The 14,016-nt window shown below is 32.0% G+C and overlaps 1 protein-coding gene across 1 annotated transcript; it reads left to right on the top strand.

The window, feature by feature from the left end:
• The first annotated feature begins 1,210 nt into the window (after window positions 1–1,210).
• Window positions 1,211–3,019, top strand: LOC128177386 (spidroin-1-like). The gene is made up of 2 exons (XM_052844078.1): window positions 1,211–1,379; window positions 1,959–3,019. Exon 2 carries the CDS (start codon window positions 1,959–1,961, stop codon window positions 2,862–2,864), a length of 906 nt encoding a protein of 301 aa, XP_052700038.1. The 5' UTR covers window positions 1,211–1,379; the 3' UTR covers window positions 2,865–3,019.
• Window positions 3,020–14,016: the final 10,997 nt, after the last annotated feature.

Below are 14,016 nucleotides of genomic sequence, written 5' to 3'. Positions count from 1 at the left end.
TGGCGTCAAGGCGGCGCAGCAAATATATATCAAATTGGTGGAAATTTCGGAAAAAACCTTTTCAGGGCACCAAATTGCTTAACAAAAAATATACGATGGCAAGGGATAGAGGGCTTCAGTTTATCGTCGTCTTTTACTAATTGTTTAGCTAGAATTCAGACAAAGTGACTAAATATCAAGTACTTTTCGCACACTAAATGATGTAAACAGTTCTAAAATATGTACACAGAATATCTGTAGGAGATATTTCACAGTTATTTGACTTTCGGTTAGAAATAACACGATTTTTTCCCCAAAAATCAAGAATGGAGAAAATCTGTGAATGTTGACATCTTGTAATGTAAACAAAAGACGAGAAATGAAGAATTAATACTAATATCCCTTTGTTTGTTTGGTGTTTAAAACATAGGATCAATGAGAAGCGTTAAAATGACGTTGCGGCAAGTTTGCGGTTGCGCCAGGTCACTGGACGAAGGCAAGATGGTCCGTTTACTAGGAATGATCTAATCATGCTATGGACACGAAACTTTTCACATTCATAAACTCTATCCTGGTGTTCGTTTTGGTGAAATTTCAAGGGTTTCTTTTCCCCCCAAGGAAATAAGAGTAAATGTCTCAATAATTTCCGAACAGCCCTCGTATATATTTTGCAATAATACATGCGTAATATTCTAGCTTATTTAGTCAATGAACATTTATTAAAGCAAACCAATAAAAGACAACATTAAAATGAGACAGAAAGAGAGAGAAAAGAGAAAGAAAGCAAAACATATTCCAGTTCAAGTTAACAGCGAAGTTGAGTAAGAAAATTGTTCAATAATATGAAACAAAATTTTAGAGAAAACGACTGTGGTAAATGAACCAAAAGAGATATAACATGACGAAATATTTCTAAGAATTAAAAAGTTACGAACTTTTGCGTTTTTAAACCAACTACATCACATACGCAAAAGTGGATTCCTTAAACGTATTATTTAGTTAAACATCATCATACTAATTGATAATAACCGACCATACTCTAACAAAATATTTTTTATAATGAATTCAAGTAGCATGACCTTTTGCATGAGGAAATACCCTGACTGAAAAACAAAACATGCCTATGTAAAGAAAACATGAATCATCAACAATCTCCCATGGTAAAGATCTAAACTAACAATTATGTAATCAGCGTTTTACCGTGAAAATTGTACCATCCAAGTCAATTGCAAAATTCTTCTTATTTTAGGTAGCCAATCACATTCAGTTTAGCTTTTATCAGTAAAACCTCATGCATATTCTTTCCTGATTACGTCAACGATCTGGTGTGTATATATAGGCTGCAAAGTGTAGTAATTGTCACTAATCGTCCAGGTTCGTTCACCAAAAGACACTTCAAGGTAAGAACAGTGATAATTTTAATTCATCGTATAATCAAAAAACACTTATAATATCTTTAAAATCGTTTAATGATAAAGTATGAAAATCACATTACTAAACAAAAATAGTACATGTACATGATTTATATTAAGATTTTACATTTTGGTACAGCATACATTTTTTTTCTTTTTGAAAATAAAGTACTTTTTAAAAAAAAAAAAAAAAACACGTCGATTATTGATCAAATCAATTATTTTAAAGTTTACTACAAACTTGTGCTTGTTAAAAAATCACCAATTTGAAAAATTAAACTTTTCTTTCTAATATAAATACTTTTTGATTTAAATAAATATAAGCTTTATTTCAAATAAATCACTTCATTTTCTAATGCCAAAAATTTCAAGACCATCTATCTAAATAAAAAAACTTTGGTTTATTGTTGATAACTGTTTGGTCAAAAAAATTTGAAATTGGTTAGTAATAAATATCTCGTCTCGCAGCTCTTCAATAAAATAATTACACTGTAATCACACATTTGATGTACAAATGATGAAAATTGCTTTAAGGCTTGAAGAAGTATATCCTCTTCATTCCTCCAGATGATCCCTGCTGTTGTCCTCCTTTGCCTCGTTGCTGGCGCTATCGCTCTGCCAGTCAACACTGACTACTATCCTAAATCTCAAGGATATGGAGGACATAAAATTAATGGCGGTTTCATCGGCATCAACAACAACGGATTTGAAAGCAGCATCTTGGGGCTTAACGGTGGAAATTCCGCTGCTGCTGCTGCTGCTGCCGCAAGCGGCTTGAACTCCGCTGCCGCCGCCGCTGCTGCCTCCAATGCAGCTTCAACAGGTTTAAACAATGGATTTGATGCTGAATATGGATTGTTTGGAGGAAACTCAGCTGCCGCTGCTGCTGCATCATCTGCACAAAGGACATCATTCAATGGACTCCATGGGCACTCAGAACAGCATTTAATTGGCTCTAACTACGGACCATTCGTTCATCAGGTCCAACCCGTACAATTCCAAGCTGTTCAACAATTTCCAGGTCTGGGAGGTTCCTCTGCTGCTGCTGCCGCCGCCGCTGCTGGTCAGCAAAGTGCAGCCGCTGCTGCTGCCGCCGCTGCTGGTCAAAATGCTGCCGCTGCTGCTGCCGCCGCTGCTGGTAGAAACGCCGCCGCAGCTGCCGCCGCTGCAGCTGGACAAAATGCTGCCGCTGCTGCTGCTGCCTCTGCATCTGGTGCTAACTTCGGATCTCATTTAGGAATTAGAGGTTCCCAGTTTGCTGGTCAGATTGGTGGTCAATTTGTTCAACCATCTCCCTACTACCCCAATGTTGTCGGACAAAACTCTGGATCTGCCGCCGCTGCTGCCGCTGCCTCTAACAATGCAGCTGCTGCCGCCGCCGCTTCAGCTTCTGCCAATGGATTTAATGGTGGAATTATTGGAGGATCAACTGGTGTCATTGGTTCAAAATTTGTACCAGGAAAGAAATATTAATATGAATTAACATTTCATTCGTTCGTGAAAAGTTTGAAGATATTTTTTTTTGGTCTGTGATATGCATGTTTCTCTTATGCCGGTGAAAATGTGTATTTATTATCATTTTTGTTATATTTATTGGTAATCTACATTCAATAAATATATTTTACAAATATGATTTCGTTTCTTAAATAGCTTGCTCTTATCTACAATGTTGTAAATAATAATAGTACCATGAAATGATGAAAATGATTTTCACAGAAAGTATTATAATAATTTAACCTTTAATATATTGTTCTTAAACTGATATTGATTGACAAAGATTTATATAAACACCCGAATTGTAGAATGAAATACAGTTCTTCTTTATTTACGATTTGCCTTCTCTCGTAAGAGTCCAATCATAAAAATGCAGATCGTATACTGGTATATAACAAATAATTAAGACTATATGAAAAAATGACAATACCAAACCGTGAACCATCTCAAAAACCCATAAAACGAAATACAAATTCAAAGCAGAGCAACACGGATTTCCAAATAGATAGAGGTAGAATCAGTTGTCTAGGAGGAGTGAGCATCCTCCACTCACCGGTCACATACTTCTTTATTTCACGAAATTTCACCAGCATTTGAGAAAAAATGGCATTGCATTTACAATACTGTAAGTATTATGAAACATCTTTTTCATTCACATCTTGACGCTAAATAGTTTCAATAAAAATTTGCACCACTAAAAAGTTATAAAGTTTGATACCTTCGCTTGATTTGTCTACTATTATTGGGAAATGAGATCAAAACGCAATGGTACAAATTATTGATAATAATAATTTTTATTGCTAGGGTGTTTTAACCGTAAGGAAAAAACAATTCGACCAAATGTATACCAGAATCCTTTTGAGCAATCCATTGATCTTATTTATTACCAAGTTTGTAACGAGGTGTGGTGGATGTGGGTGTTAGGGTAAGATAATAATGTGTCTCTAAATGTAAATGACATTCTGATAACATTGATTTTGCGATGCTTTATTTTGGTTTTCTTATCAATAACAACAGTACTCTAAAACCTAAATCTATGTCTTCTTATGCTAATCAATTTTGATAAAATAAATCGATTCTGTTAACTGGAAATTCATTTTTGAAACTTTAGAATTTTTTGTTTTGGGAAATCAGGTAAACATTTTTAATACGATAATACATTTTATGCTTTACACAAATATTATCTTAACATGTTCATCCAGAGAAAGGATGTAGAAAAGGGAATACCATGTCTCAATTTCTATTCATACTATCTGCTGAAATTCTCGGTATCTTAATCCGAAATAATGATGATAAATAGGACATAGATTTAAATACGTAAGGATATAAAGCATTGTAGTGTGCAAACGATACTTTATTCAACACAGAACACCCCACCCAAATCTTTTTAAACATAAAAAGCAAGATAAAGAAATATCAGCTGTAACAAAAGTTGGATACCTTAAGGTGGCGTGGGACATCTGTCCATATTAATGTAGATTAAAGTACATTATAACTAAAGTACTTTCATCGGTTTGAAATTTTACAATATTCAGGTTTGCAGACTTTTTGTTTGAAGAAACACTGTTGTTTTCTTCTAAGCAAATGCTTTAGATAAAAGGGATTAATTGAACAATGCATCGTTACACTGGTTGGGTGAAATGACAAGTAAAGGACTGTGAAAACAACCTTATTTCGTTTGTAATACTACTTGTTAGAAGCACGTTAATGGTGTTTTAATAGAATAATAATGAAATGTAAATAAACATTAAACAAAAGTCATTTTCAGTTTCGTCATTTTTGTTTTTTTTAATCAATTACAAATCTTGATGAATTTATTTCGTTCAGAGTAAAAAATTACTGCAATCAAATTTAAATGCGGAGAGAGAGAGAGAGAGAGAGAGAGAGAGAGAGAGAGAGAGAGAAAGAGAGAATCTGTTTAATTTTGAAAGTGGTCGTTAATGTCTGCAATGAACTGCAATTTTTTACCACAAACATTTTCTAGTTGACAAAATGAAGATCAAAAGATCATAACAACTCAAGAAAGGACTTGTCGAAATTTTTTGCCCAGGATTGGGATTTTCAATTTTTGAAAACAACGATAAGTCAACAGCATTGAGGACAAATGATAAAAGCAGACATTCAATTTTTAAAACACTTAAAACATGGCGTAATACAATAAATGCTTGTTAGAAACGTCGAGTTACAGTTTACAACAAGCATTTTTTTTCTGTTAGTTGGTCTTAGATAAATTAATCTTTTATTTTAAGTTCGTTTATGTTGGTGATGGAACATCTGTCAGTATTAATGTGGATTAAGGAATTATACAATAAAGATACTCTCACCGGTCTCGAATTTTCCTTTTTTCCAATATATAACGAAAAAGATGTTTTTAAAAAATTTAGGAAATGTAAAATGTAAAATCTTTAAAATCTTAGCGGGGTTTGAATTCATGGCTAACAGATCCGTAGTGAACCCTCTTAACCACTGCACTACTCATTTCCAATTTTGGGAGAGACACTATCTATAAAATTATACCTGATAATTTTTGTTGTTATTAATAAATATGTGTCACAACATGTAGGTGTCCAATTCTACCCCAAGCACGTTTGTTTAGGAAAAACTGTTTCATATTTAGCAATTATTTTTTTTATAAAGTATTGAAATTGAAGAATTTTTTGGATATTTTAAGCTGTCATCCTGTCTTGTTAATAAAACTATGAATTGATAGTTAAATAAAAATAATCAACGAAGCACCCGTAATATGAGGTATGGTGTTTTTCATTAAAAAAAAGAATGCTGTTTTCCTTTTTTAACTAAGTGAATGATGACCTATGCACCTCAGCAATATATAATCAAATTCTTTGTTTAATCCTTTTTCCAAATAGAACAGTAATTTATTATTTCTGATATAATATGGCACTTTTAATTTCTACATTGAAAAGAAATCATCGATGCAAATTATTTTATTGACCTGCTTCCAAACTCTAAAGTTTTATGTTTCATAGCCTTTATCAGAAGAGAGCAGAAGGATTAGAAAAGTTATGAGTTTATTTTTTACTTTTCCACGTTAAAGATATACCAAAGGAACATTGTCAAAAAATTGATCATTTATTTTGAAAAGAGTTGTTTTGAAACAATTTAACGGCATAATCAACAGTTTTTTGTTTTAACGGTTGAACATACAAAACATTGTAAATATGACCATTATTGATATTTCTCAGTCAAGGCTGTTAAATAATTCACACGTGAAGATGTCAAAATTTTCACCTCAAAAATGCTAGAGTTCTGCCGTTCAAATTGCATATCATTACATTGCCTGACGAAAGAGGACGGAACGTGCACGTTTAGAATTAGGATTTAACGACAAAATGATTTATGAAAAATCTAAACACGTGTATAATAAAAATCTTTCTCTTTTTATTATTTTCTTATAACGCATGTTATGAGACATCTGGGGTGATGTGCATAAAAAATCTTAAATACTTAAGCATATTCAGAAATTTTACTTAGCAGATTGAAATTTGACTTAACATATTGCATAGTATGTTACATGAAAGTTTTCAACTCTCCAGCATATACTTAGCATATGCTAAAATCCAAGCATGAATCTTGCATGTCTTAAGTATTTAAGCATGTTGCTTAAGTGTTTGAAATAAGAAAACTGTTTACAAATTGTGAAAATATCGGAAGGTTAATGCCCCTAAACTTTCAGTATGCATCTTTGCAGACAGTTTAGAAATGTTTATTTCGAAATAGTCTCAAATGCAAATGCAATGTTTTCTAACGACAATCTTAACGTCATAAAATAATTTTATGTCATTTACATTTTGTCAGTCAGTGCGTGAAAGTTTTTTTTTCTATAATCCCTTTCTTGGAACAGATGGAAGTTAAATAAAACTATGATAAAAACTTAACGATTTTATACCCTCGTGATTTGATGAGAAATAGATTGTCTATGGACCTTTCCGTTTTTCTCGATTATGACAAAGAGCACACGGTGGGTGTGACCGGTCAGCAGAGGATGTTTACTCCTCCTTTGCACCTGATTCTACCTCTATCTTTCTAGAGGTCCGCATTGCTTTGCTTTGAATTTGTATTTCGTTTTATGGATTTTTGATATGGATGGCAGTTTGTTCTTGTCATTTCTCATTAATGACAGAATTAAGAACTCACATAGAATAATAAATCTCCAGTTTTTATAATTTATATGTAGATCATAAAAGAAATACTAGTATGTTAAAGTGTTTTAACTTTTTTTCACATACATATTGTTACGACAGCCGTCGTGAGTGTTCTGTCAAACAGAGCAAGATTTGATATCTATTTACATGTTTTATATGGATAAAAACACACAAATACATTTAATATATATATATCATAAACAGCAACAAAAATTAAAGTTTTCCTTCGTCACAAGTCTCCACCACGGGCACGTAGAATTGGCCATCCTGAGGAAACGGACTGGAGATGAGTAGGAGTGGCATGGCGTGAATCTGAGTTCAATATAACCTTAAAGCAACAACAACACACCATACAATAGCACGAATTCACAGCGAATATGAACAATGTATAACGTTTAGAGTATCAAACTACTTAGCTTATAATGAACACATCTAAACGATGGGCAAAATACACGGTACATCTCAACAAAAAATACAAGTGTTCCATGAACTTATATCCTAAGATAAAGAACACACTCGACACGTGAACACACAGGAACACGCGAGAGCAAACTTCTCTGTTTAACAGTTCTATCTCGTCCAACCAGTATATCAAAAATTATACACAGGATGAATGACCATCTTTAAGTTCTCCTTAAAGATAGCTTAAAGATGCTTAAAGGTAGCTTAAAGACGATCTTTAAGCCACCTTTAAGCTACCTTTAAGCTATATGTGTTGCTTAAAGATGGCTTAAAGAAAGCGTAAAGATGGTTTAAAGGCAGCTTAAAGACTATCTTTAAGCCACCTTTAAGCCACCTTTAAGGACAACTTATAGGTCCTTAATGTCCAAACTTCTTTAAGCCACCTTTAAGCCACCTTTAAGCTACCTTTAAGCTACCTTTAAGCCATTAAAAAAAATTATTTCAATATTGTGCTTAATTTCCAACAAAATGTATTAACTTTATGAAAGAAATGGTATTAAAACGGTTTTTGTTCTAGAAAAAGAAATGAAAAAAAAAAAAAAAAAACCGGCCAGGGCGAGAATTGAACCCGGGACCCTTAGTTTACTAGCATCACCAAACTTCCTCTGCGCCACGGCAACTTATATATATATGAGCGTGTTTATATCCTATATATCAGTGGATATTGAATCACTGTATTGAATGTGTTTACTTGAAAAGATTTTGACAAACCATTCAGTTTGTAACAATCAGTTATATCTAATTTATAAATTACATGCATGCGTGTGTTTAGAATGAAATACGGAACTTGGTCTTCAGTGAACAAAAATATATTATACCTAAATGGAAACCGTTAGGTTCACTATAGTAGGCTTTCTTAGTTAATAAATTTAAACCGAGTAGATATACGGTCATCTAATTTATAGCTATAAAAATGTAAGAAAGAAAATGAAATCATTTCTTTTATGAAATGCATTGATACTAGTAGGGTATTTGTTCAATTTCCCGCAATTTCCCGGTTTTCATGATCGCGGCGCCGTTCCAATATGTTTAAATATTTACATGTAATTGTATGTACATGATTTTTAAACTATCAATTCTATAACAAACAAAATTACCAATTACCGGTGACGTATTTACTGCATGTGGCAATTGCAAATGACTTGTATATACAATTGTATGATGTGCCAGGCCGGGTATATTTGACATATTTACCCTTATACATATATTTAAATAATCAACCCCTATTTATGATCACCGGTACATTAATTAATTAGCCTCAAGTTTTTACTCTTACATACATGTATCGTTAATTTGTAGACGTAACATCTTTGAAACCCAGAGCTAGGAAATAATACTTTGAAAATGAATTACAAATGTAAATTAATTTTTATACACTAGACTTATCGTATACTCGTACAAACTAAGATTCAACGCCTTTAGAAACCCTGACGTGCACCTGGGCACACGACACACCTGTTGTGTATATCTTGTATATTCTGTGTTAGTTCCAGGAGTTTTCTTAAGTTGGACAAACAATAGACTTTAATTAGATATACACAAACATGCACCTGGGCACACGACACAACTGTTGTGTATATCTTGTATATTCTATGTTAGTTCCAGGGGTTTTCTTAAGTTGGACAAACAATAGACTCTAATTAGATATACACAAACGAACAAAACTATGTCTAGACAAACAAAGCAGTAATATCCTGCCCGATATAACAAAGGCAGTTGAGAGTCTTTTCATCTTTAACATGTATCTAGCAGATCTAGAGTTAGAAATAATGAAAATTGAAAAAAAATAAATACAAACCTTAAACCGATTATCAAATTAAATCATGCATTTTTGGTTCATTATCTTTATTTTGTTTAATAACCGGAGGAACAGAGAGAGAGAGAGAGAGAGAGAGAGAGAGAGAGAGAGAGAGAGAGAGAGATTTTTCACCGATTAATTTATAATAGGAAACAAACATACTTTAATTAGTTTTATGCACATATTAAGGGTGTTGTTTACTCAGGGTTTGAGTTCTCAAATTCGGATTGTTATAAAGTTCAATGTCATGAGTAAAATTTGTTCTAAACACAAAAAGTATCTGTGAAATGAATTATTATTGATATAACATTCGATATTTCTACTATGTTATGGGATTATGCCAAAACAAAAAAAGAGTTTTAGCCAAACAGAGGAAATTCGGACTAAATTTTGCAGATTTTGTTTTCTGCTAAAATATTTTTGGAAGTACTCTAATATTAAAAGTTAAGATTTTATATTTAAGTCTATATCATTTGCATATTTTCTGGTAGTTTTACCTCATTTATTCATCATAATAACGGTATGGCATGAATTTAAGAAATATTGAAATATGCTTAAAAACGAGAAAAGACACCATATCTCAAAATTTTGATCATTGACCTCATATAAATTATATGCCAACAGAATAAGATCAATATAAGTAGTATAATACCATAAATGTTCATGTATTATCATCATTCAATTTTTTGTAAAATTGGATCAAAAATGGGTAGGAATTTGAAAAGTGATAGAGGAAATTCGGACTGGAATATTTATAAAAATTGTGAAGGAAAACTTAATGCTTTGTATGTATTTAGTGTCACTGCCATTCATAGATTGTATTTCATTTTCAAAAGTGTTGAGCAGTTATTATTATTTTCACAATTAAGAAAATCTCATTCATAGAGTAAAATTTTAAGTGATTTTCCTTTAATTTTCCAAAAATATACAATGGCCATGAACTCAAAAAGTAGGTCATTGACCTACTTTTTTGAAAATGAAAAATAACACAACAATAAAAGGTCTTTAACACACAATAGTTGGTTTTTCATTATCATCAGTGGAATTTTTTTTCATTCTGAGTAAATGTCATCCTTAAGATACAGAGACTGCGCTCATCCCTACAATAATTTTGAAACCCCCAAAAAATTATAAAGAATTTTATAACGGCAATCTGTGTCCATCGGAGCGGTGCTGATGATAGCGATCTGTGTTTAATGGAGCGACGATTAAAACCGCCTGGAACACCCCCCCCCCCTTCCTTGGAAATTATATTATCACTCGGATGACCCCCTCCCATCTCTATAAAAGAGCTTTTGCATTTAATATATGTTTTTATTGTTCAGCTTGATCAATATTGACTTAAAGGCCACTTAAAGACAGTGTAAAGGCAGTGTAAAGAGAGCGTAAATGCCACTTAAAGATGCTTAAAGATGGCTTAAAGGTGGCTTAAAGGTGGCTTAAAGAAGTTTGGACATTAAGGACCTATAAGCACTTGCTTAAAGGTGACTTAAAGGCGGCTTAAAGGTTGTATAGCCTTTAAGCTCCTTTAAGTCACCTTTAAGCCACCTTTAAGGACTTGCTTAAAGATGGTTTTTCGCCCTGTGAATTAACTAAAAATATTTAATATAAACTCCAAAGTAATGTATAAAGGCTAATCCGTAAATAAATTACAAAGTATAAAATAGTACAACTTACCCCTAGTAGGTTAACGGGTTACTCAAACATTAGCTGCTTATACCTGTCATAAAAAATCTTTTCCAGTGTCTACCAGGTCTGCAATGTGGCAGTTTAATTAAGGTAATTTAACAATAGAAAAAGAACTGACCAATACTATAGCTGATACCGTGTTAGAGGTAGACTACGGGTATAAAAAACGAGCTACATGAGAACGTTTTAGAGGTTCCTTATAGAATGTTTATGCGTAAAAATGTAACGATAGAGACTGATTTGTGACACATATCACGTTTGTATTTCAATAATCTTTTTAAAACCATAATCAATCAATATTTACATGAGTGTGAAAACTGAAGTGACTTTGTTTTATTTAAATCATTGCGATGTGCTAATTTTAGAATAACTAAGCATGTAGCTTATGATTTTTATGCAATGAAAATTAATTTAAAAATACTCTTTAGAAAAAAAGCATAAACTTAAGAAAAGTCTTAAAATGTTTATGCATACGATCCTCAGTTTCCTATACGTATATTGGGTCAAAAATTAGTTATTTGGAGAAAAAAAATTGATTATGAACGTGCTTGTATTTACAAAAATATTTTATCTATAAATGTTAATCATAAGTTGCTTTTCATGGTGCAAGGAAAACATCACGCTTGATATTCTCCTTAACAAAACAGTTTGAATCATTTCACACTAATACTTAGCAACTTAAGTGAATTAAAACAAGAAAACACGTACATTTTATGTGTTTGTATTGAAATTTAGTGGGGTTTTTTCTTCTACTCTTGATAATGAATTTTTTTTATGCTATAAAAAATGTTCCTTTCAAGACCAACAAATTAATACGCTACATTTCCATTCACTAGCTTTTTATTGAAGCGTTTAAATAAAAGCATTCAAATTCATCCATGAAAACCTTTTGCCTGAACTGCCATATTTTTTCTCTATGATAAAAAAGTAATAACCAACTAAGCAAGATCAATTTCATTAATGATATTTGTTTTTAAGTACTCGTTTAATCCTTTCAACTATTTTTGAAGTTTTCAAATTTCTTTCATTAAAAAAGCAACCCATAGACTTAGTTTGAAAGCATACATGTACCTTTCCTAAAAGAATTTACATGTACTTTATCGTTTTCAGTGACTTCGTATAAAAATAATTCGAACAAATATTTCATAAGACATGCTTCACTTATATTACACACCAAACTCATTTTTTTCAAGACCAATTTTATATTTCCATAAAAATAGATAATAAAGCTGTAATAAATTACTTTATAATCTCAATTTGAATTAAACTCTTAAACTTACAACAATTTTTTCAAAATATGAAATTGATCTATGGTTTTTGCTTAAACACTATTGGAGAAAAAAGAAAACATAATCTGAAGTTTTTATGCGATTCAATTTCTTATATCCAAGTTTTGTTTGGAAAGGTAGACCTGCTACCTTATTAAATAATTTTCATATAAAACAGAACTAAAAGAACATTATCACTAAAATACCTTTAAAAATTTAAAATGACCGCAAATTATACTGCATGATGAAGAGCTTTAAGTTTCAATAATGCATTACATATGATTTGATATATTAGGCAAATGAAAATTTAATTTGTTTAATAATAGTGTTGGTATCGGTAAAAACAATCCAAAATCAAGCAAAACCACTCAGGAAAAGTACATTATTTTAAATAAGACATCTAAAGCATCTAACACTAAGGATTGGCATTCTGGTGAGTTGCAACATATGACGAATCCTAAGGCATATAAAAGATAAAATAGTTCTTGGTAACATATATAGGTAGACAACATGGCGAAAAAATATTATTGTTATCAAAAAAATACACAAATATAAAGGTGACATTCAGTTCATATTTCGACTTTTGACTTTAATATCAAACTAAAGAGGGCATTAATAAATGTACATGTACAGTGAAACTTCTCAAAACCGGCACCCCTGAAAACGAACACCCCCTCAATATCGGCCTATTTAAAAAGTCCCGGCCAGCTCTCTCCTAATTTCTTATATTTAAACCCTTAGAAAACCGGCACCCCCTGAATACCGGACACCGGCCGTTTTTTCTCGGCCGGTCTTTAACAAACGTGTGAAATATACTCTCACAAAACCTGCACATAGCCAGAAAACAGAGCCATCCCTATAAATGACGGAAGGTGTGAAAACAGCAGGTACACCGACTCGACAGAGTGTCTGTGTTATAGGTGTTAATTAGGCGTGCTGAATGTGGTTTTATAACGGGTTGTTTAATCAATGTTGTTATATTAAATGATTGAGAAATCGTGTGTTTTTTTGTGTTTATTCTGGTTTTAATTTATTATTTAATTCAGCGAATCGATTCGTATTTAGCTATTGTATTCTATTTTATACTACACTGACAAAAGATTAGAACTCGGCGATAAATCGAGTCAATGATACAAGCGGCAAAACTGTTTAGATAACAAATTCTTGATAAGACTTTTTAAAAATGTTTTATCTGCTGTGATTTTATATTCCACATTCACACAAAAAATATTTTAATTTCATTTCAAATGTTTCCAAAACTAAAATATTATCAGAGTTTCAATGTAAACGCAAGTTGATTTAAGTGGCCTTTCAAAGGAAATTTGACATATGAATTTGTACACACGTACATGTACAAAGTTGGTGTTCTATGTTTGTGATCATGTTTGTGCAATGCATTTACATATCAACTGTCATTGTAATTCTATTAATATGCAGAGTTCATTTTCACAATCAATGTTTTTAAAAATTCAAATTTTATTATTGTCCATAAGTTACAAAAAGAATTATACCTGAATATTTATACATGTATTGAGTTTATCTAAAATAGTTCAAACAGAGACATAATTTCCTTGACAATGGCTAGTTTTAACTGAACCTCAGTAAACCAACACCCCCTATAAACTGGCCCTTTTGTCCAGTCCGGTAGCCTGCCGGTTTAAAGAAGTTTCACAAGTATATATTTTGCAAGAATACTTGCATAATATTCTAGCTTATTTAGTCAATGAACATTTAGTAAAGCACAACATTAG

Source organism: Crassostrea angulata, chromosome 3, assembly GCF_025612915.1.
Source record: "Crassostrea angulata isolate pt1a10 chromosome 3, ASM2561291v2, whole genome shotgun sequence".
Lineage (NCBI taxonomy): Eukaryota > Metazoa > Mollusca > Bivalvia > Ostreida > Ostreidae > Magallana > Magallana angulata.
Note: the sequence above shows the minus strand (reverse complement) of the source record. Positions and strands in the feature narration are given on the sequence as shown.